Genomic DNA, 22,389 nt, shown 5'->3' with positions numbered 1-22,389 from the left:
TAGCTACAAGTTAGATAAGCATAGTGAGAACTCATCTGGGATACAAGACCTTTCCTAGGAAAGGATTGTGCTACAAAATAGAAAAATAGCCCTTTTTACTTTGAGACTTGTCACTTGTCACTCATCTTGGTCATCTTGTTGGTCTTAATCTTGTTGGATTCTCCAACAAGATCAAATTCCTGACCAGTGAATTAACATTTTCTTCCTTTTCCTTATTGATCATTGATTACTAATATCTCTGTACCTGTGAACAAAGGAAATAGAAAATAAACTCTTTGCATAACCTTGCACAAACCACAGTCTCATTTGAGCAATAACGGCCACTTGCAGTTGAATTTGTCAATATCTCTCAGTCTTGAACAGCATGCCATATTTGGATGAAAAGCAGTTGGCCTTCCAGTCTATATAACCTTCAGTTCTATCATTTCGGCAGGTATCTTCTTGGTCTGCTGCTGTCCAGCCATGTGCTCGTTCCTGCAGCTTGCTGTGCTCATCGTTATCTTCTGCTCTGTCCAGAGCTTTACCATCCAGGTGAGTCTCAACACACCAAGGGATAAATATGGGACGACATTAGTGCCAGCAGAGACTGTATTCGAATCGCATACAATTTGAATTTGTCATGCTCATACTGAACTGTTAAATTAAAAAATGAATTTGTTGAAAAATGTAATCGGTAAGGCACAATTCAAAATTTAATGCAATGGCTTGAAACTGCATGTGATAATTATTGAATTTAACTTTGATTGTAATTTCAAATTCAGTTTTCTGAGTTCAGATTGTGCTCTCTGAGAAACACATCTGGGAAAAGCAAATCCAATCCAACAACATTCAAGAGCGTACTACTACCACTACTGCTATGGCCAAGTGTATTGCTATGACGCGAAAATGCTCTCTCTGTGTAACACCATCAATTAGGAATCAGGTGACACAGGCACTTGTTCTCTCACACCTAGGGTACTGTATGGTTGTGTGGTCCTGCGCAGCAAAAAAAGATATCAAAAAACTCCAGCTCGCACAAAATAGAGCCGCAAGACTAGCTCTTCACTGCTCTTTTAAAACTAATGTCACAAAGATGCACCGCAGTCTGTCATGGCTGACCGTTGAGGCTAAATTAACATCCAGCCTTCTCATATTTGCCCGAAATGTAATAGTAGATGGAAAACTGGACTTCTTCACAGAACAACTTGTATGGACAGGTCTAAAGCACAATCATCAAACTAGACAGGTCAGCATGGGTCATCTTGAACTTCCAAAGCTAAAAACAAATCAACTTAAAAACTCAATCATTTATAGAGCCTCCAGCCAGTGGAACTCATTACCTACACACATTAAACAAATCAGAAGCAAATACCTATTCAAAAAATCCCTCAAACAGAAACTAATGAGAGAGGCCACACAACAGGAATGATGCCACCTGCTATGATGTTTTGTTTGGGATTTCAACTCATTAGTTTGTTTGATAACCTCTGTACATGCATTGGTTAAGTTATCTGATATTTTGATTACTTGACCTTTAATTATGTAATTTTTTCTAGACTGACGGGGTGTCAGTCAATGTTTGTATGTCTGTTTGTATGTCTGTATGCTGTCAGTGTTTGTATAATTTTATGTGGACCCCAGGAAGATTAACAACTGCTGTAGCGGAAGCTAATGGGGATCCGAATAAAGAATAAAGTCCGGACACACTCTCTGATATGGAGTCCGGTCTTTTGGCGCACATTTTAAGACAAGTTCCCGATACAGTTTTTAAACGGAGCATCACTAACACTGATCATCTGAGGAGTTATAAGTCAAAAGGGGCATATGCAGTCTGGCCATTTATATGCAGTATTTCCACTACATCCAACAGTGACCATGACAAACTCAAATTTATGCAATTCAAATGTAATCTCTGCTGGCACTAATCTCTTTCCATAGAAAAACAGGGTCCTATTTTAACTCATACAGAAGTTGTTTTTCACTTATTTAACTTGACTGTATGTCAATATCATTCAATTATATGTAAATCTGATTTCCTGATTCCATGTCTTATTGCAGGCTTCATTTGAGAAGAGTGATGAAGACTACGGTAAGCTGTGCCTACTTTTCATGTATTACAGTCAACATATGATCTTATACCAGATAACATGGACAAACTATTTCTATTCCACAGGCAACACCGTTGATGATGATGATTTCAGCGCCTCAACGCTGATTGAGAGGGCCAACGTTAATGTTGGTATGTTGGCCTCCATTGTAAACATCTTATGCTAGCCATTATAGATCCCATACGATAAGATGAAACTCTTGCTTATATAGAATATAAGCAAGAGACAATTCCAACACATGTAATGTATAATATTATGTAAAATGGGAGAGCTGGTACTACGCCCAGATTCTGAACTGCCATTAACTAAAATGAAATGCAATATAGCAAAACAATGTGATTTTCTCAAACATCCTCTTGTCATGTTGCAGGAGAGGGCTTAGGTGATCCAGTGGTGATGTATGGTGACATAGCAGTGAAAACAGGCCTGCAGAATGCTGATCCCTGCACAGCTAGAGGCTGCTTGTGGCCCAAAGCCTCTGATGGCAACGTCTACGTCCCCTACCGCATCTCTAACCAGTATTGTAAGTCTCACCATCTTGTCTTCAAAGGCCGGAATTTGATTATAGGTTTGGTTTGGGAAAATGTGTACTGGTGAATATAATTCATCAACTTCCTTGTATATTTTATACTGACCCTAATTATTTGATTTTTGTCTATTAATGATTTTTTATTTTATTTAATATTTCCAAGTTTTTTTTTTAATTCTTATTTAATTTTTTAAAGTTTTTTATTGAATTTATTTTATTGTATTTTCCGCACTTTTGCTATATTTTCCAATGGGATTGTAGCTGCTGTCCTCCCAGATTAGGGAGATGTCATCCATTGAATGGGTAATAAATGATGTTTCTGCTGTCAAGCCCAAAGGGAGAGAGCCACCATCATCCGAGGCCTGCAATCATTTGCTGAGTCGACCTGCATCCGCTTCACCCCCCTGAACAGACAGAGAGACTTTGTGGATATCCAGTCTCTCTCAGGGTATGAACCACACAACACACATACATACACGTGCATGCATGTACTCACAATGTACATGCAAGCACGCAAATATGCACATATAATGATAATAATAATCATTATTTGTGTAGCACTTTTCAAAACACAGTTACAAAGCACTTTACAAATTATCAAAGCACATAAAATCAACAGCATCAAATCTCCTGGGCCCTAGCTATGTTGCTGACCTTTTACCCAACTATGAAGCTGAGCACAGACTCTGATGCTTGGGCAAGGCACTTTTAATGGTTCCTAAGTCTAGACTCAAACCTAAAGGTGATTTTACCATCAGGGCTCCTATTGTGGAACACACTGCCTACAACACAGGCTAGATAAATCAGTATCATCTTTTAAAATCTCTTCTTAAAGTTGCACTTATCAACTTTGCTCTTTGGCGGCCTCAAGTGACAGCTAGAGTAACTATTTGAATTTTGAGCACTTCACTACCCAGAAATCCTGTAAGGTGGGTAAGCTAAATTTCTTAGTGTGTGGTGGGGTGGAGGTGTTGAAGAGGTCCAGCTTTCGCTTGCTGCTGTTTAGGAAGTTTTGCATTTTGCCCTTGAGTTTCAATTCATCACTTCCTGTATGGAGAAGATTTCCAACCAGTGTCCATATCACATTGGAATTTAAATTAGGCAAATAGGACGAATCTATGATGTCTCAATTAGTGGGGATAAGATGGATGGATTTTCACATAAAGTTACATTAGTGCAGCTTTAAGACTCATTTCTATATACAGGCTTTTGCGTAACAATTTATCTGAATTCATCACTATCCTTTTTATTTCTTCTGGCCTCTTGTTTTATTTATTTTACTCCATATGCTGCACTATTTCTTTCATATTTTCATGTGAAGCAGAAGCAAACTCTGTGAAGCACAAGCAAACTGCTTTTAGATAAATGCTATATATATAAAGTAAATTATTATTATTTTTACCACTCCATCCACCTCAGGTGTTTTTCGTTTGTTGGGCGTCGTGGCCGCGGACAGACACTGTCTCTGAGACGTAGGGGGTGTGTTTTCCAGTCAGTCATCCAGCATGAGCTTCTCCATGCCCTGGGCTTCGACCATGAACAGACCCGATCCGACAGAGACCAGCATGTTCGCATCCTGCTGGAGAACGTCACGCCTGGTGGGTCACACTACAAACACAGTCTATAGTGATGCAACATAACAGCAGTTGAACATAGTGAGACAAAGAAAAAAATGAAAATATGTTCGATTTGAAATATACTATGAATGAAATGTATGCAGTATGAAAAAAGTGAAAACTACAAAAACATTCAGAGATTATGAGAATATGAAGAAATTGAATATGTGAATTTACAGCATATATGCATGATGTGTATTTTATTCACATTAGTAGGTCTACAGAAGACCACACATATGAGTTTTTAGGCATACAAATGGGCATTGTAAAAAAAACTATTCATCTTATTCAGCAGACCTATTCAACATATGCACAACATGTACAGCTTTGGATATGTGTATTACTATTAGTTCACCTCAAAAAAAACCCACAAAAACTCCAGATGGAGGAACCATGTGTACAGAAATATTGACAATGTGCAAGAAACATGTGCATGTGGCATGTAGCCACTTTACTGTAGATATCACATAACTATGGACACTTTCACTCACTCATCTCTTCAGCTATTTTGACTGGCAAACTAATTAAACAGCAACAAAATGTGATAGAGCTATGTGATTCTCCTCCAGGACAAGAGCACAATTTCGATAGGATTGCAACCAGGAACCTTGGCACTCCCTATGACTACGGCTCTGTCATGCACTATGGAAGGTAGCATCTCAATTCATTCATTCAAGTTCCATCTATAATGATCTTAATTATGTAATTATGGGATGTAATTATAGCATATAATTATAGCATAATTAAAGCCTGTTGATAGAAGTGCAAAATAAACGGAAGGCAAAATGCTTGTGACAACAATAATAAGAAAAAAGATAACGTCATCATGTTACGTTGTTTTGATGAATTAACATAGCTTGCTACGTAGCATTAAAAACTCAAAATTACCTCAGACCTTACCATCGACCCCAACGATGGATGCAACTGTTCTCCAGCATCGATTTTGAGATATTTCAAATAAAAAAGTCTTTCAAATAAAAGTTGTAGAGAACTGGGAAACTTTGAATGGCTGGAATCAACTTCTTGTCCATTTCTTGTCCATTAGGCAGAACTATTGTTCATGAAACAAAATCATATTAGTAGGGAACCAAAGAAATTTTGTAAATCTGATTGGCTCAGCTTTATAGGAATTGAATGAACCTGTTCATTCATTGTTGTTTGTGTCACTAGCAGTGTGGATGCACAGTAATACTGTAGGCTATGTATGTACTGGTGTCAGCTGCACAGTTTAACCTTTATAGTATCAGCCCTGGGTATTGACTGTGTGTTTGTGCTGCAGGTTTGACTTCTCCAGGAACACGCTGCCAACCATCTTGCCAATCCCCGACAACAATGTAGTCATCGGCAGGGCCAGACAGATGAGTCCTACTGACATCCTCAGGATTAACCTCCTCTATAGCTGCAGTACGTAGCTATCATTCCTAGCTAGACACCTATCTACTTACCTTTTCTCTACTTTCCTAATTATCTACCTACCTACATACACACTTACATACCTTTTTTCCTACTTACCTACCTACCAACTTACTTACCTACCTAGGGTTAACCCTAACACCCACAGTCTATCTTCTACCTACTACTTACTCAACCTGGCTAGCTAGCTAGCTACATACCTTCCTAGCTAGTGAGTTTACCTAGGTACCTAGCCTGCAGCACCAACAGTAGGCTACCTACAATATTAAGACTAGTACACATAGACCTAGAAGGAACTTTTTTTTTTGCAACAATACTGTAAAGAAAGCAAACAGCATTCATGAATTTGTCTTTCTGGTTTAATTCATCTTCTCAGATACAACTGCCCCTGTGACCGACCTGGACCTAAGTGAAGAAGCCATTTAATGATGATATGCAAACAAGTGTAAGGGCTGGATTTGTAGTTTTGAATGTGTTATCTATTTTTCTATGTACACCACAGACACCAACACCTTTTAAAGCTTCCTAGATCTGTTGTGACAGAGTAAATTACACAGAGGTAAAGAATAGCATTCAACTGAACCTAGCTGAACATTTCCTGGACAGAGTGTTGCATTTTTGGTTACTTCTTGAAGCAAATAAACCATCACAAATGGAGAGGAAGCCCCTGCCAAGTTTCCATATCTTTACATTACCAGTAGTTTTTGTTTGACTCATATTTTATCGGAGATCATATTTTCTTATTGTGAAATTGCACTGTAGTTTCTGAAATGAGAGAGCTGTAATTCAAAGGCTTACCACTTCTACGTGTGTGCATGCCTGTGTGTGTGTTTGTGTGTTTCATACTTATATGAATGGCATTTTCCTCTCTTTCCAACAGGACGATCCAACTGAATAATCAAGAAGAAATGAGGCAGTCCACAGATTTGTGCAGCTTTTTACCAACAATCAAAACTCAAGAAATTAGAGTGCATCATATGCTTAAGCTGTAAAGCAATTCAGATTTTTCTGTAATTTAGGAAAAATATATCAATTTATTTAGATTTTTTGCTGCCATAATTAGATACGAGAAGTGTAGGTTGTACAACTGGCCAGTGACCTAACATTATGCTTTAATTGCAGTATTGCAGTTATACGCTTCTGTGAATGATTGCTTTAAGACTTGATGAAATATCTGCAGTAAAAAAAATATTTTCACATATCTTAACCCCTGCCTCAAGATCGCCTGTTATTCTAACTTCAATTCTGCTTGTCATCATTTCTCTTGATGTTTTCTTGTCAATTTTCTTGTCCCCATAAGTGACTTAGATATTTATGAGCCTTGATCCCAGGGCAAGAGAAAACTGACTAAATTTTGTACCAGGCTATCCAAACCTACACAGGAGTCTTAAATGTTCCCTGTTATTCCCACTGATTCAGGTGGCCTTCATGTACAAAGTGCAGTTAAGATGCTAGATAAACAGACACAGATTATCAAAAGTTTACACTGCAGCATATAGTTGACAAGCCTATGTTAACCTTGCTCTGAATGCCAGACTCAGCACATATGTCCACTCCCACACACACTTTTGAAGCATGTAAAGGTATGTGTCATACTTTAAGATCACCTCTGTTCAAACACATAGATTATATGGTTACATTCATCATTCATCAAATCAACAGAGATAAAATGAATGGTGTGTCTCAGTAAAAATGAAATTAATTAATTAATATCTTTACTGAAAACTCAATACACAATGGAATAAACAATGGAATTAATCAGACACCATGGAAATATATGAAGGAGGGAAACATGAGCCAGACATAACATTGGAAGTTGCCAAATAATTTTTTTTTATATTAGAAGTATCATTAATAGTATGTGTGTTCTATACAGTATGGCGCCAAATGGCAGAACATATGTCCACTTCCCACCTACATGGGTATGGAGGACTTTCCAAATGTATGTGTGTCCTCCTGACCATACGTGACTTTGATAAGCATGTTGGTTTAGCTGATTCTTTAGTTTCCTTAGCACTCAGATAATCCATATTTGGGCTCACCGACTTGGATCGGCATAGTATAAAACCTCAGGCCGAAACTCTGAGCTTCAGTCCTGACCGTCTTCGCAGAGGATCCAGGGTAAGTTCAGCAGCAAATGTATGCAGCTAAAAGCAATGATGAATTTGTGAGAGAGGAGTTAGGAGCTTTATCTCAGTGTGGACAGATTTAGCTGTCTGTCTGTCTTCTCATCCTCCCCCAGGCCTAAATTAGTTTTTTTTTGCTGGGCCTCTGGGACCGGCCTAGAAGAGTGAAAGTAGCTAACTGACTGACTGACTGACTGACTACCCATTGTTGAAAGTCGCGCGAGAAGTGGCGTCAAGACCTACACAGTTATGGTGGTATACGTGATATCGCGTTGTTTGCACTGTCATGGTGTGTTTCTGCCCCCGGATTTCAAACTGGTAAAACATGGCGGCTCGTTTGGAAACTTTCTCTTATATTACGAAAATGGTTCACCGAAATGTGTTTCTGAAAACATTTGAGGCGAGAAATCAGCCATGCAGTTGCTGAATCGGTCTTTATTTTACATCGACAACGGCTAGTTTGTCAAGTTTGTACACGAGTTTCGGGAGTTTCTATGGCGTTTATTGTATGGCGTTTATTGAGTCTCTAAACCCGCGCAAGTGATACGAGCTCACAGAACAGTATCCGCGAGCGGAAAACCATCCTCGCGAGGGAGCATTTCTGCTCTGCGAGCGCACAGAACAGTATCCGTGAGTGGAAAAGCATCTTCGCGAGGGAGCATTTCTGCTCCACATGCACAAATGCGGTCCCGCGAGCACGGGGCTGTGACGAACGCTCGCTCGACCCTCCTACGCGCTCACAACTGCTCAACACTCGCTCGCTCCTCAAGTTGACTTTTGAGACTTTGGAAGCGGGGATAACATCTCACTCGTTTGCAGGCAGAGTAGGGGCGGGTCTTCCAGAAAATGGGGTAGGAAAAAAAATAATGTGTCTCTGACCCCTTTTTTGGCGGCAGAATCATCAAGAAGATGTCGGAGAAAAAAGAGGTAAAGTGAGGAACAGCCACATCTACAATGCCCTTAACACAAGTAAATCGTGCATAACCAAAATGTAACATAGGCTATTTGTGATGTGGCTGTTCCTCACTTTACCTCTTTTTTTCTCCGACATCTTCTTCTTGATGATTCTGCCGCCAAAAAAGGGGTCAGAGCATGGATGTATTAAACTATGGATGAGGCATTCAAAGATGGCGGCCCATTCATTTCAATCAAAGTTTCTCACCCAGCGCATATTGGCGCATATGCCGAAAAAGTTTCTACGACTCCTACTTCCGTGTCCACAGCACCTGCGCAGTAGTGTCTTTCTTGGCCCCGCCTGGCCCACATGAACGAGTCTAGTGGCGTTCTCGTAGCGACCGTGACGACGGCGCGTTCATGTGCAGCTTTCTAGGTTGTGATTGACTGTTGCTGCTGCAGACTCGGCTCTTCGAGGAAACCATCGGCCAGGTATGACTCTATCATTTATTCAATCAGAACATTTACTTTATTTGTATAAATCTTACATCCGACGTGAAGTGATTCGGTCTTTATAGGTTGAGCGAAGCTAACGTTGGTAATAACGGTTAGCATAACAAGACGGAGTCAGCTAACACATCCATGGGTTAACGTCAGGCAAGTTAACTTAGTTAAAGATAGAAATGTTCGCTAGATCATAGACTAAACTTTGCATTTGTGATTTATGCTCCACTCGTGTTGCTCCACTTGTTGTGTTGAACGTTGTCTTGTGTTTCTCACAGGGAGTCAAGTTCATGCCACACATCGCTAGCCAGGTCCATGTCAAGGGTTTACTTGCTTAACCAGGTGAGGAGATTTATTTTGAACTTAATTTAGAGCATTTTCCATGTGAGATGGTTCACATCGGTCACAGATAGTAATGACTTGGTAGCACCTTTTTCACCTCTACTGGAGCCAGTGCTTCACAAATTAAGTACTTTTCACCCTGTGCTGTAATCATAATCATGATGTATGCTAACTGTTTTCTGTAAGACACTGAGCCGCAGATACTAACTGCAGTTTCTTCTGTTACAGAAACTCCTGCTCTTCAAGAACCACCTGACACGTCTCTGGAAAATGATCCCAAAGAAATTCACTTATTTATGATGTGTTCTGGCCTTTCTTTCTTTACTAGATTTCTTAACCCCTTGCTTTTACTGAATCTTACCTTGTACTGACATATTACAGCTGTCCTCTGTGGACCGAGGCTGTTTAAATATCCACCTGTTATAAACTAGTGTTCCAGTTCAAAGATGATTGTTTTTTTCTAATCACTGGATTCGTCTTCTTCAAATGTGAGACTGTCTTGTAATGCTTGATACTCCTGAGAATGTTACACCCATATAAAATGGAACATGTAGAATGAAACGTATTTTGAAATAAATGTTTACTTTACATATAACAGTTTGTCTTGGATCATCTCTTAAATAAGTCTTATTTGTCATCACTCTGTAGTCCATTGCCCTCAAATTATTTTTCTCCATCTTACCTTGGTTATTACATTTTACCAGCATTGTTTTTCGAGTCACAATTATCAATGAATGCGCACGGAGCGTTCCCGTGGCCTAGAGGCGCGTTCACGGAGCTCCAGAAAATACAGCTTTATACGGCTCTTGGTGGCTTCCAAAGAAAAATAAACCCAATGATTTAAAAATTGATAATTCAAAGACTCCATTTTGACTGCACCTGTGCGATACCCAGAAAAAAATTCCCGGAGTTTTACAGGCGTTTCTTTTCCCATTTATCTCTATGGGAAAAAGTCTTTTTGGGCCCCGTGGCGTCACGTGACTTGCAATTCCGAGCTTGGCCACTACGCCAAAATCGCCGCACAACCCAGAGCTGTTCCTGGGGGCTTGGGTCAGAGACGCATTATTTTTTTTCCTACCCCATTTTCTGGAAGACCGGCCCCTACTCTGCCTCTGATTGGTTAGGTTTAGGCAAAGGAGTGAGATGTTATCCCCGCCTCCAAAGTCTCAAAAGTCAACTTGAGGAGCGAGCGAGCGTTGAGCAGTTGCAGCGCGTAGGGAGGGTCGAGCGAGCGCTCGTCACAGCCCCGTGCTCACGGGACTGCATTTGTGCACGCGGAGCAGAAATGCTCCCTTGTGAGGATGGTTTTCCGCTCGCGGATACTGTTCTGTGCGCTCGTATCACGTGCGCGGGTTTAGAGACTCAATAAACGCCATAGGCATCGCAACCTGAGAGAGCGAGAGAGAGAAAAACCGAATCAAGAGAAGTTGAATTGAAATCAGTGATCTATTACAGACTGAAATTATTACTATTAAACAACAGAGAAATTAATTCCCGGCAGAAATATCTCAAATATTAAACTCCATCTTGCCGCGACTGAGGCTCAGTGGACTGACTTCATTTCAGGCTATAGTCTACTTTCTAACTGGTGCCGGTGAATGTGCGACCTGTTGAGAGTGACACCGGTGACTCTTCCTCACATCCGTGTGCACGTGAATGTGCACGTGGAGTGTGCATGCATACATAACGTGTGCACATAAGTTTGCTCAAGTGCATCTCCATACACAAGTGAGGCTTAACTGTGGTTGAAGTTCAAAATGTGTATGTGTGTGTGTGTGTGTGTGTGTGTGTGTGTGCCTGTGCGCGCGCAGGTGCACACATGCATGTCAGCTTGAGTGTGTGTGTGTGTGTGTGTGTGTGTACATGTCTGTGTGTGTATGGGCATTCAAGACTGGAAATTTAATGTTAGTAGGCCTATGTTATGTTGTGTTTGAATAATATCTCTAATATATTTGAATAAATGTCTCAAAATAGACTGCAAACTTTGAGGCCCTTTTTCTCAAAAACATAGTTTGGTAACAGTCAAGACATAAAGGGACATAAATGCCCCTCTTTCCAACATTGTAGTAAACTAAAAATGTCTCCAGGGGACAATGTGACTGAAAATGATAGAGCAGGTCACGGGCAGAACACGTATTATACTAGGGTGTGAAAGCCAAGAGGAGGCCCGGCTGGCACTAGGTCTACCTAGATGTGTTTGGTAAGCACATCATCATACTATAAAGCAAGGAATCTCTGTCTGTCTGTGAGTCTGTCTGTGAGTGAGTGTGTGAGTGTGTGTGTCCTTCGCATATCTCAAGATGCAATTTGGACACGCGACACGTTCAATATTAATAAACTTTGAATAAACAAGCAAACAGCGCTCTGTGCAGCAGCGAGGCGAACGGGCACTGCACTAGTTAGTTTAATTTTGAGGTTGCGCTTTGAGTTTTCCCTACTCATGCATTTCTGTGTGGTAAGCCGTCATGTCTGGCCCAGTCTGGTGGTTGTCTATCAATCTTCATCTCTCTCTGTATGTGTAGGTAGGCTTTATATGATGTGAAGCTGTGGCTGATTCTTGTCTATCTCCTGCAAGTCTACTGGGATGGTCAACATGTCTGTTTTCAGGTTCACCGCTTTGGCTCTGCTGTTGCTGTCTGCCTGCTGCTGGGCAGAGGATGAGGTAGGACTTTTATTGGATCCACTATATCATAATCTAATGGGAACAATAATATGACAGCACAATGTGATGTTTTATCATTTGGCATGTTGCACATAAACAAGTCATGAACTGCATGACTTACTGAAGTTGGACTTGCAGCAATGACATTCTGAATGGCCAAACTCTGTGCAAAGTCTTTACACCACCTTTCAAAAGATCTTATAAGTGCTACAATAATTTGGGGGAGTTGGTGTTGTTAGTCCATTGTATGCATGTATGTAAAGTGTAAATGTTACCTGAAAGTGTATTTCCTAACCTAAAGTCTGAAAGTCTTAATTGGAAAATGTCACTTGAAAACACTTCTGAAAAATGAAAAATGAATTATTTGGCTCTTTACCTTTTAACTACTACTTAAGTAATGCATTTTGTAGCCATTTCTAATATGTGTTTATTTTTTCTTCCCTACTCCCATGTTGAACCTGCAGGCAGGTACATAATCCATTCTATTGATCTGCTCCATTCTCATGGTATGCACATTGCACAACATCATTATTGATATACAGTATATTCATAATATGCAAAGTGAAATTGTCTTGTTGTTGATGCTGTTGAGCAGAGAATATGGTGGAGGAGGAGGAGGATTCAGGGGAGCTTTCTGTCTCTGACCTTCTGGAGAGAGCTAACAGTAATCTTGGTGAGATTCATACACACCAGACCTGACACAAATAAATACACACACACCCCGACTACCCCTCTAGCACATAAATAGGTTAAAAATATATGACAAGCTTGTTGTCAGAAGAGAGCAGTCGCTTCTTGTTTAACACAACACCATGACCTCTTTTTTTCCCTACAGAAAATTGCAGTGATATTTTATGATATCTTCAGAGGATATATAAAAATTGTGGTTGTGTCTGCCAGCAGGACTTCACATCTGGCAGCACATAACCTAGAAACATCAGATGGTAAATTTGAGGTAGCACTTCAAGACAACTTCTTATGTCTATACAACCTAGTGAACATCTATAATATTATTATTATCTTTATTATTATCTTTATTATTATTATTATTATCATTATTATTATTATTATTAGTAGTAGTAGTAGTAGTAATATTGTTTTAACAGTAGTAGCAGTAGTTGCAGTAGTAGTAGCAGTAGTCATAGTAGTATTTGCACACCCTGCATACATGCTGTTACTGAGATATTTCATACTTTCATACATATATTTCTACATAATACGATCTTGTGTTGTAATCATCAGCTGCATTATGTTTAATACTCCTCATTTCCCCCATTCTTGTGTATATTCTATTTCTCTTTGCTGTGTCCTGTTACTACTTTGCTGCAATGACCCAATTCCCCCCTTAACGTGTCATCTTATTATTATTATTATTATTAGCAATAGTGCAGCACTGTTTGTACTTTGAGGTTAATGTGTGTATGATGTGTTTCAGTCCCGGCCTTTAATGATCCCATCCTGATCGGAGGGGACATTGCTGTCGACAACGAGGCTGAGAAAAATGCTGATCCCTGCACCTCCCGAGGCTGCATGTGGGGGAAGTGGACTGATGGGAAGGTTTACATTCCCTACCACATCGCCGGTCACTTCTGTAAGTGTCAGCTGTAGGCCCACAGTGAGTCAGAGGCTTTCTTTGGGAATGTGGCGCTTTACTAGGCCTAGCACATTCCAACTGTTGCTGTTGGCCAAGTTCAACGTCAAGCCAAACGGGCACAAAGTTTTATTAAAGATATTTATGTCCCGATCTCACAAAATGATACAAGTAGAATTTTGAAACTGGATTATAAACAGTTCAATATCTGGTTAATTTGTATTAACATGCTGTTTATGTCATCTTTTCAACATAATGAGCAGAACCTGAAACTTTTGTGTCTGTCTTGAGAAAAGAATACGTAAAAATAAAAAGAAACAGTCAGAAACAGATACTGTATAGTCATGACAAAAGACAACAATACAATCAATAATTAAGAACACATTGAAACACACCTTAGGTCTACCTGTTTTATTCTTGAAAAACAGGTGTTTCATCCTGTTTTTAAAGCTTTAAGTATATGACCTTTATCGACCTCTATTGGTGACCAGTAGAAATTGCAATTAGGAGTGTCTTGAAATCCCAGTGGGTGGGGAGTTTTTGTTCCAAAACAGAATACTGGCCAGAAAGTGAGTCTTGAAAGCCAGAAATCTCAGCAGTTGGCCAAGTAATCGTTGAATCACTGGTACTGATCAACAACCCTATCAACCCCACAGATATATTATGGTCATTTTGTGTTGTGGGGCAGCAAAACTCTTAATTATTACCCTTTTAAAAGACAATTTGCTTTTACTACTACTAGTCCTGATAATGTTGTGTGGTGTCGTCCTGCCAGCCTCCCGTGAGAAGGCCATCATCACCCGTGGACTGGAGTCCTTCTCTTCGTTCTCCTGCATCCGGTTCAGACCCAGCCGCAGCAGCGACCGGGACTGGCTGAGCATCGAGTCCAAGAACGGGTAGGAAACCGCCGCTAGTGAACAGAGATCGGGTTAAGAGCCGTTTTTCAGCCTGCAGCTTGCTTCAACTTACCTCTGTGTATAAAATATGATTCTCCCCAGCTGCTACTCCTACATCGGCCGTCGTGGCGGTAAGCAGGTGGTGTCTCTGGCCCGCCGGGGCTGCCTTTACCACGGTACCGTCCAGCATGAGCTGCTCCACGCCCTGGGATTCAACCACGAACAGACCCGCTCCGACAGGGACAACCACATCAAGGTCATGCTGCAGAACGTCCAGTCCGGTAACTGCTGTTTGTACTCTAGGACTCCATCGTAGAGAGGGAAACAAATATGCTGCAGCAGAGTGGATTGAAATTATTGCACAAGGAAATTATTTTAAGGGAAATGCGCTTAATAAATGACAAATTTATACTATAGACTAATGTATAGCCTGACAACTTCCTTGTAGAATCAGTGGAGTTTTTGAGGTAATGAGATCTTGGTTCATTACGATATAACTAGGTAGCTTACTTTCGATAGGTTACTTTCATTCTTTGTAATCCTGTGAAATGTTTTTAAAATATTGTTTTAACATGTGAAAAGGCAGCAATAGGAACAACGAACAAAATCCACAAAACTGAAATTATTTTGTTTTGTTAGGGGGATAGAAATTTTAGCACAACACCGATCCTATGTGGGAAAGGTGATCATTGCTTGACAGCAGTAATTAGAATCTACTGTGAGACATTGAGCACGTTTACATGGATATATGCAATATTCCAATATTAACCCAATTAAGACAATACTCTGAATAAGACACTGCCATGTAAACAGCATTTTCTGATTACCTTAACCCGAATAAGGTCATAATCGGAGTAAGCAATAGTCGAATTAAGACATGTGGAGTATTCCGATCTTAGTCGCATTATTGAAGTGCATTGTAGACATGTATACACCTTAATCGCACTATGACGTCCTATCGGAGTTTTCGCAGCCTTTTGCGACACGTACGGCAATCCAACTGCTTGACGACGCATGCTCTAGCTTCCAGCAAGTGTTGCGCAACTTGTTTACAGAAGAAAAAATGACTGCCACCGGTAAAAAGAAGTCCCAACATTTTGTCCCTACCACGGTAGCAACATGACATAAAGGGTTTCAGGTTAAATTCCGGAAGGGAAACTCGGACGTAGGACGTAGGGACGTAATGTGGGCGTGCGTCTCCAGTCATTAATCGGACTATGCTCTGTAGCATGTAAACGGGAATATGGATGAAATATTCTATAAGCGACTCATGTAAACACCTTAATCGAAATATTGTCTTATTTAGAATAAGGTCAATAGTCGGATTATTGCAGTCGCGCACCGCAGCTTATTTGCATCCCTCTCTTGCAGTTGGAGTCCCTTCTGTCCAGAATCACAGTCTTGTATTTCCTCTGGGTTTTTAGGAATGGAGCACAACTTCAGGAAGATTGCCACCCTAAACCAGGGCACTCCCTACGATTACAACTCTGTCATGCAGTACCACAAGTCAGAACAATTCGCTTCGCATTTACATACACATGAATACACTGTAAATGCATGAATATTCAGTTCAGCTCTGCTTTCATCATTGACTATTCCATCCTGTTTATTCCAGGTATGCCTTCTCTAAGAACAACCAGCCCACCATGATCCCCATCCCCAACTCCAATGTGTCCTTTGGCAATGCTAAGGAGATGAGCCGCAATGACATCGCCAGGCTCAACACTCTCTACAAGTGCTGTGAGTATACAAATGGGCGTGTGCAAATACACACACACACACTTTCTCAATTGGATTCATAACTTTTTTAATGAATGTGTTTCTATTTACTATGACAGAAGAAGCCCATTCAGGTGTGCCGGACAGTTGATCAGAGGGAATATTATCTCCTTGTCATCCACCGGACAGCAGCAGCTGTTGGCCTGGACTCGTCAATACAACACTAAATGTGGATCTAATAAAGCTGCTTTGGCTGGAGTGCAACACTGTCTTTTAATTCTCTCCTCACACTTTTTGTTTGTTTTCTTTTTGCTAGCCTCCTTCATATTTGAAACATGAGCCACCATCAGAAGTATGCTGCACTACAAAGACAAATAGCAGAAACTGTGATGAAACTTAGAAAAAATGACTTCTTATCCTGCCCTGACAAAAGTACTGTTGGTACAGAGGTGGACTGCATATAATTTAATTTATTCATTAATTTATTTTTGCTGATATTAAATCTAAACCTACTCCTTGGCCTTTGACCTTTAAAAAACACAAAAAGTACTTACTGCTGTTTGCTGTTGTACAGCAGCATAATGTCCCACGGTTATAGGTAACATATTAGGAATGAATGCAAAACATGAGAAAACAGGAGTGCTAGTCAGGGAAACCGGCAGCATTTCATTTGTATTCCATGTGTTCTGTAAATCAAGATATTAAGTCAAAGTCAAATTTATTTAAAGTGCATTATCATCGGGGGTCTCAACACACTTCACATAATAAACACAGAAATACTAAGATAAAATAGAATATAAAAGAATACAGAATACACACACACACACACACATACAGCACATACATACATAATAAAACAATGTACATACATGACACTCATACTGCACATACGTAATCATAAATACAAAATCATATATGAACACTTATACAAATACAAAAGCCTAAATGCATATATGCATGGCCAAAAGCCATGCATATACGCATGCATAATGCAGGCCATGTATGTATATTATTACTGCAAGCACAATAGAGCAGGACAAGCATGTTCTATATTAATAAAGGAATGAATGAGCAGTACACCAGCCTAACTATACTGAAGTAACATTCACCACTCCTCTTTTGCAACATTTTTTTTTTTACATCCATGGCCTTGTTAGAGTGGGTGTTTCATGCTACATGTGAATGGGTGTGCTAGAGTATGCTGTATGTCCCACACTGATAAGACCAGTGGAGGGTTTTTTTCTCACTCCCAGACAGAGAGACAGATAGCTTAAACTCAGACTCTGGCAATTCTACAATTCTAGAATAACTTTGCAGTAAAAATGTCTAAATGACAACTTACGTATCGTTTCTGATTATTAAATCAGTAATTCAACAATTTGTTCTTTTTAAGTATGCTGTTATTGAAGATCAAAATCCAAATTAAACATTTTCCAAAATTAAAAAAAAATATTTCTGTGACCCTTTTCCTGATCTTTGTTGTATCTAGCAACTATTATAACATTACAAAAAATGCAGTCATAGGAATGTCCAATTTACTACTACTATAGGACTAAAACAGATATGTATAAAAAATAGATTTACATGTTGCCAAAAACACAGTGAAGACTTTCCTCTAAAACCTTGACTGAAAAGATGTATTTGGATTGTTATGGCATATCAGCAACAGTGATACCGGTATGTTACTTTCATCTAAATTTGTAACCTACAGTATCTGAACAATATTCTGGAAAAATATTTTTTCTTTACCCCAAATATGTCTTCCTCAATGCACCAAGTATACAAAATAATAGAAGCACTTGACTTTCCACGAAACAGACTAACCAGGTAAATCCAAGCTATGTTCCCACATATTAAACTGTTTTAAGTTGTGAATGGGAGATGAAGATGAAGGAGGGACAACAGGTTGAAAAGGGATTTTAAGCGTTAAGAAAATTGAAATGTATTTTAAAAGGCTGAACTCAATACTGGAATGCTGTGGTGTGAATGTGTGTGTCTGGGTGGTTGGGGTGTGTGTGTTTGTGTGGCTATAGCTATGACTGCAGTGTGTGTGTGTGTGTGTGTGTGCTAGTGTGTAGTAGGTGGTTGCTAGGGTGTACTAGGTGGTTGCTAGGGCACTTCCAGGTGGTTGCTACAGTGTTTCTAGGTGGTTGCTAGGGTGTTCTAGGTGGTTGCTAGGGTGTACTAGGTGGTTGCTAGGGCGCTTCTACGTGGTTGCTAGGGGTATATATGTACCAGTAGCTGTGTGTGTGTGTGTGTGTGTGTGTGTGTGGGTGGATGAGTACTGATGTGTAGTGTGTGTGGCTGACTATACATGTACTGGTACTGGCACATACTCATACATGTACTGGTACTGGTACTATACATACCAGTAGCTGGGTGTGTTCTAGGTGGTTGCAAGGGCGCTTCTAGGTGGTTGCTACAGCTTTTCTATGTGTGTGCTAGTGTGTAGTAGGTGGTTGCTAGGGTGTACTAGGTGGTTGCTAGGGCACTTCCAGGTGGTTGCTACAGTGTTTCTAGGTGGTTGCTAGGGTGTTCTAGGTGGTTGCTAGGGTGTACTAGGTGGTTGCTAGGGCGCTTCTACATGGTTGCTAGGGGTATATACGTACCAGTAGCTGTGTGTGTGTGTGTGTGTGTGTGTGTGGGTGGGTGGATGAGTACTGATGTGTAGTGTGTGTGGCTGACTATACATGTACTGGTACTGGCACATACTCATACATGTACTGGTACTGGTACTATATACATACCAGTAGCTGGGTGTGTTCTAGGTGGTTGCAAGGGCGCTTCTAGGTGGTTGCTACAGCTTTTCTATGTGGTTGCTAGGGTGTACTAGGTGGTTGCTAGGGTGTTTCTAAGTGGTTGCTAGGGTGTTTCTAGGTGGTTGCTAGGGTGTACTAGGTGGTTGCTAGGGCGATTCTAGCTGTGTGTGTGTGTGTATGTGTGTGTTGTGTGTGTGTTTGTGGCCGACTATACACGTACTGGTACTGGCACATACTGGTGCATGTACTGGTACTGGTACTATATACGTACCAGTAGCTGTGTGTGTGTGTGTTTGCGTGTGTGTGTGTGTGCCAGTAGCTGTGATGTGAATGTGTGTGTCTGGGTGGTTGGGGTGCGTGTGGGTGTCTGTGTGTGGCTATAGTGTGGCCGTCTATCTCTCCCTCTGCCATAGAGAGCTGCGTGTGTATCTGGTAATGACTGGTCAGTGAGAATGGCCCCACCTGTTCCACTGGTCTCTGAACATGCTGTCAATGAATGTGTATGTGGTTTTAATTTGCGATTAAACATAAATAGTGCAAAAAGTAAAAGTCGGATCAAAAAGTTGAATGCAAGCATAAATCTATGTAACATATGCTACAAGATGCAACTTAAATGGAGTTTGTAGTCCAAACGATGTGGGAGGAGGTAGCTTACCAATATTTTTTTTTTTGGGGGGGGGGGGGGGGGGGGGGGTGTTTGCTGAATAATAATGAGAAGCGGAACTAGAAAACATTTCCTCTAAAAATTGTGTGGGCTTGCTGTAGAGTACCGGTTGCTAGGGTATTTCTAGGTGGTTGCTAGGGTATACTAGGTGGTTGCTAGGGTGTGTCTAAGTGGTTGCTAGGGAGTACTAGGTGGTTGCTAGGGTACTTCTAAGTGGTTGCTAGGGTGTTTCTAGGTGGTTGCTAGGGTGTACTAGGTGGTTGCTAGGGTGTACTAGGTAGTTGCTAGGGTGCTTCTAGGTGGTTGCTAGGGTGTTGTAGGTGGTTGCTAGGGTGTACTAGATGGTTGCTAGGGTGTTTCTAGGTGGTTGCTAGGGTGTACTAGGTTGTTGCTAGGGCGTTTGTGGGTGGTTGCTAGGGTGTAGTAGGTGGTTGCTAGGGTGTACTAGGTGGTTGCTGGGGTGTTTCCAGGTGGTTGCTAGGGTGTTCTAGATGGTTGGTAGAGTGTACAAGGTGGTTGCTAGGGTGTTTCTAGGTGGTTGCTAGGGTGTACTAGGTGGTTGCTAGGTAGTGTCTAGGTGGTTGGTAGGGTGTAGTAAGTGGTTACTAGGGCACTTCTAGGTGGTTGCTAGGGTGTATTAAGTGGTTGCTAGGGTGTGCTAGGTGGTTGCTAGGGCACTTCTTTGTGGTTGCTAGGGTGTTTCTAGGTGGTTGCCAGGGTGGTCAAGGTGGTTGCAAGGGTGTACTAGGTGGTTGCTAGATGTTTCTAGGTGGTTGCTAGGGTGCACTAGGTGGTTGCTATGGTGTTTCTAGGTGGTTGTAGGGTGTACTAGGTGGTTGCTAGGGTGTTTCTAGGTGGTTGCTAGGGTGTAGTAAGTGGTTGCTAGGGTGCTTCTAGGTCGTTGCTAAGGCATTTCTAGGTGGTTGCTAGGGTGTGCTAGGTGGTTGCTAGGGTGTTTCTAAGTGGTTGCTAGGGTGTTTCTAGGTTGTTGCTAGGGTGTACTAGGTGGTTGCTAGGGCACTTCTATGTGGTTGCTAGGGTGTTTCAACTCAGTTGCTAGGGAGTTCTAGGTGGTTGCTAGGGTGTACTAGGTGGTTGCTAGGGCGTTTCTAGGTGGTTGCTAGGGTGTACTAAGTGGTTGCTACGGTGTACTAGGTGGTTGCTAGGGCGTTTGTGGGTGGTTGCTAGGATGTAGTAGGTGGTTGCTAGGGTGTACTAGGTGGCTGCTAGGGTGTTTCTAGGTGGTTGGTAGGGTGTAGTAAGTGGTTGCAAGGGTGTTTCCAAGTGGTTGCTAGGGTGTAGTAGGTGGTTTCTAGGGCATTTCTAGGTGGTTGCTAGGGTGTACTAGGTGGTTGCTAGGGTGTTTCTAAGTGGTTGCTAGGGTGTTTCAATTCGGTTGCTAGGGAGTTCTAGGTGGTTGCTAGGGTGTACTAGGTGGTTGCTAGGGCGTTTCTAGGTGTGTGTGTGTGTGTGCGGGTAGCTGTGGTGTGAATGTGTGTGTCTGGGTGGTTGGGGTGTGTGTGTGTGTGTGTGTGTGTGTGTGGCTATAGCTATGGCTTCAGTGTGTGTGTGTGGCCATCTATCTCTTCTTCTGCCCCTCCGATAGAGAGCTGCGTGTGTATCTGGTAATGACTGGTCAGTGAGAATGGCCCCACCTGCTCCACTGGTCTCTGAACATTCCGTCAATGATTGTGTATGTGGTTTTAATTTGCGATTAAACGTAAATAGCGCAAAAAGTAGAAGTCGGATCAAAAAGTTTAATGCAAGCATAAATCTACGTAACATATGCTACAAGATGCAACTTGAACGGAGTTTCTAGTGCAAACGGTGTGGGAGGAGATAGCGCACCAATTTTTTTGGGGGGGGGGGATTTTTTTAGAGGAATAATAATAAGAAGCGGAATAAATAATGACAATTTCTAAATAATGGCAATTTCTATAGTGCGCTGGCTTGTAGCAAGAAAAAAGAAGATGGCAATAGTTGGGAAGGGAGGAAAGCACCTGCTCAGTACAGATGTAGTGTACATACACATACACACACACACACACACACACACACACCTCTCACATGTGTGATGTTTCACACACACTGCAAGGCCTCGCAGAAGTTTCCATTTCCAACTTTGTCCATTTACAGCGATAAAGGCACGGTGCTTTGTTGGCACATTTTTTCCCCCTTATTTGTTGGTTCTTTATGTAACTGAGTTTCTGAAGCATTGGTATAAAAACACTCACTGGCTGTCAGCAAGTCACCCATTCTCTCTTGAGGCTTTGAGGTAAGGACTGGGTTGATGAAGATTGACCCCTTCCTCCTTTCCCATTATAACAGCTTATAGATACAGTGGTTTAGGTTACATTTAAAGCCTAGATCTGGCAGGTTACAATACAACTTTTAAGCAATGCAAAGGTTTAACAGTGCTGATCATTTTTCATTGTTAATCATAATACATTCTATTGCATTCTCCCTCTGATTTGCTTCAAGTTGATGCAAGATTACTTACATTGTTTCTCACTTTGTGGGATTTTCTCACTGTGAATTCTGTTTTCACCTTCCCTCCCTCCTCCTCCTCTTTTCTCTCATCATTGCA

General features: G+C 41.1%; 2 protein-coding genes across 3 annotated transcripts; both read left to right on the top strand.

Annotated features, from left to right (window-relative positions):
* The first annotated feature begins 414 nt into the window (after positions 1 to 414).
* Positions 415 to 6,852, top strand: LOC139921849 (high choriolytic enzyme 1-like). Of its 2 annotated transcripts, XM_078283333.1 has the most exons (10): positions 419 to 531; positions 2,038 to 2,068; positions 2,153 to 2,218; positions 2,458 to 2,610; positions 2,947 to 3,064; positions 4,036 to 4,214; positions 4,802 to 4,883; positions 5,512 to 5,636; positions 6,022 to 6,090; positions 6,526 to 6,852. In XM_078283333.1, exons 1-9 carry the CDS (start codon positions 463 to 465, stop codon positions 6,069 to 6,071), a joined length of 873 nt encoding a protein of 290 aa, XP_078139459.1. In that variant the 5' UTR covers positions 419 to 462; the 3' UTR covers positions 6,072 to 6,090; positions 6,526 to 6,852. The 2 variants fall into 2 exon arrangements, with proteins under 2 accessions (XP_078139460.1, XP_078139459.1); XM_078283334.1 differs by lacking the exon at positions 6,022 to 6,090 and having other exon boundaries at positions 415 to 531.
* A 5,243-nt stretch (positions 6,853 to 12,095) lies between these two features.
* LOC139921858 (hatching enzyme 1.2-like) lies at positions 12,096 to 16,627 on the top strand. The gene is made up of 9 exons (XM_078283335.1): positions 12,096 to 12,173; positions 12,475 to 12,481; positions 12,766 to 12,846; positions 13,609 to 13,764; positions 14,540 to 14,660; positions 14,763 to 14,941; positions 16,085 to 16,166; positions 16,276 to 16,400; positions 16,499 to 16,627. Coding segments are annotated over exons 1-9 (831 nt in total). The 3' UTR covers positions 16,501 to 16,627.
* Positions 16,628 to 22,389: the final 5,762 nt, after the last annotated feature.

This window comes from Centroberyx gerrardi, chromosome 1 (assembly GCF_048128805.1).
Source record: "Centroberyx gerrardi isolate f3 chromosome 1, fCenGer3.hap1.cur.20231027, whole genome shotgun sequence".
NCBI classification, from domain to species: Eukaryota; Metazoa; Chordata; class Actinopteri; order Beryciformes; family Berycidae; genus Centroberyx; species Centroberyx gerrardi.
This window is presented reverse-complemented; position numbering and strand designations above follow the sequence as displayed.

Bases quoted from the DNA above. Each gene is read 5' to 3' on its own strand.
- LOC139921849 (XM_078283333.1), top strand. From the start codon at position 463: ATGTGCTCGTTCCTGCAGCTTGCTGTGCTCATCGTTATCTTCTGCTCT. The intron at 532-2,037 runs GTGAGTCTCAAC...GTCTTATTGCAG, and splicing joins TCCAGAGCTTTACCATCCAG to GCTTCATTTGAGAAGAGTGA. The intron at 4,215-4,801 runs GTGGGTCACACT...ATTCTCCTCCAG, and splicing joins GCTGGAGAACGTCACGCCTG to GACAAGAGCACAATTTCGAT.
- LOC139921858 (XM_078283335.1), top strand. From the start codon at position 12,096: ATGGTCAACATGTCTGTTTTCAGGTTCACCGCTTTGGCTCTGCTGTTG. The intron at 12,847-13,608 runs GTGAGATTCATA...GATGTGTTTCAG, and splicing joins GAGAGCTAACAGTAATCTTG to TCCCGGCCTTTAATGATCCC. The intron at 16,167-16,275 runs GTCAGAACAATT...TGTTTATTCCAG, and splicing joins TCTGTCATGCAGTACCACAA to GTATGCCTTCTCTAAGAACA.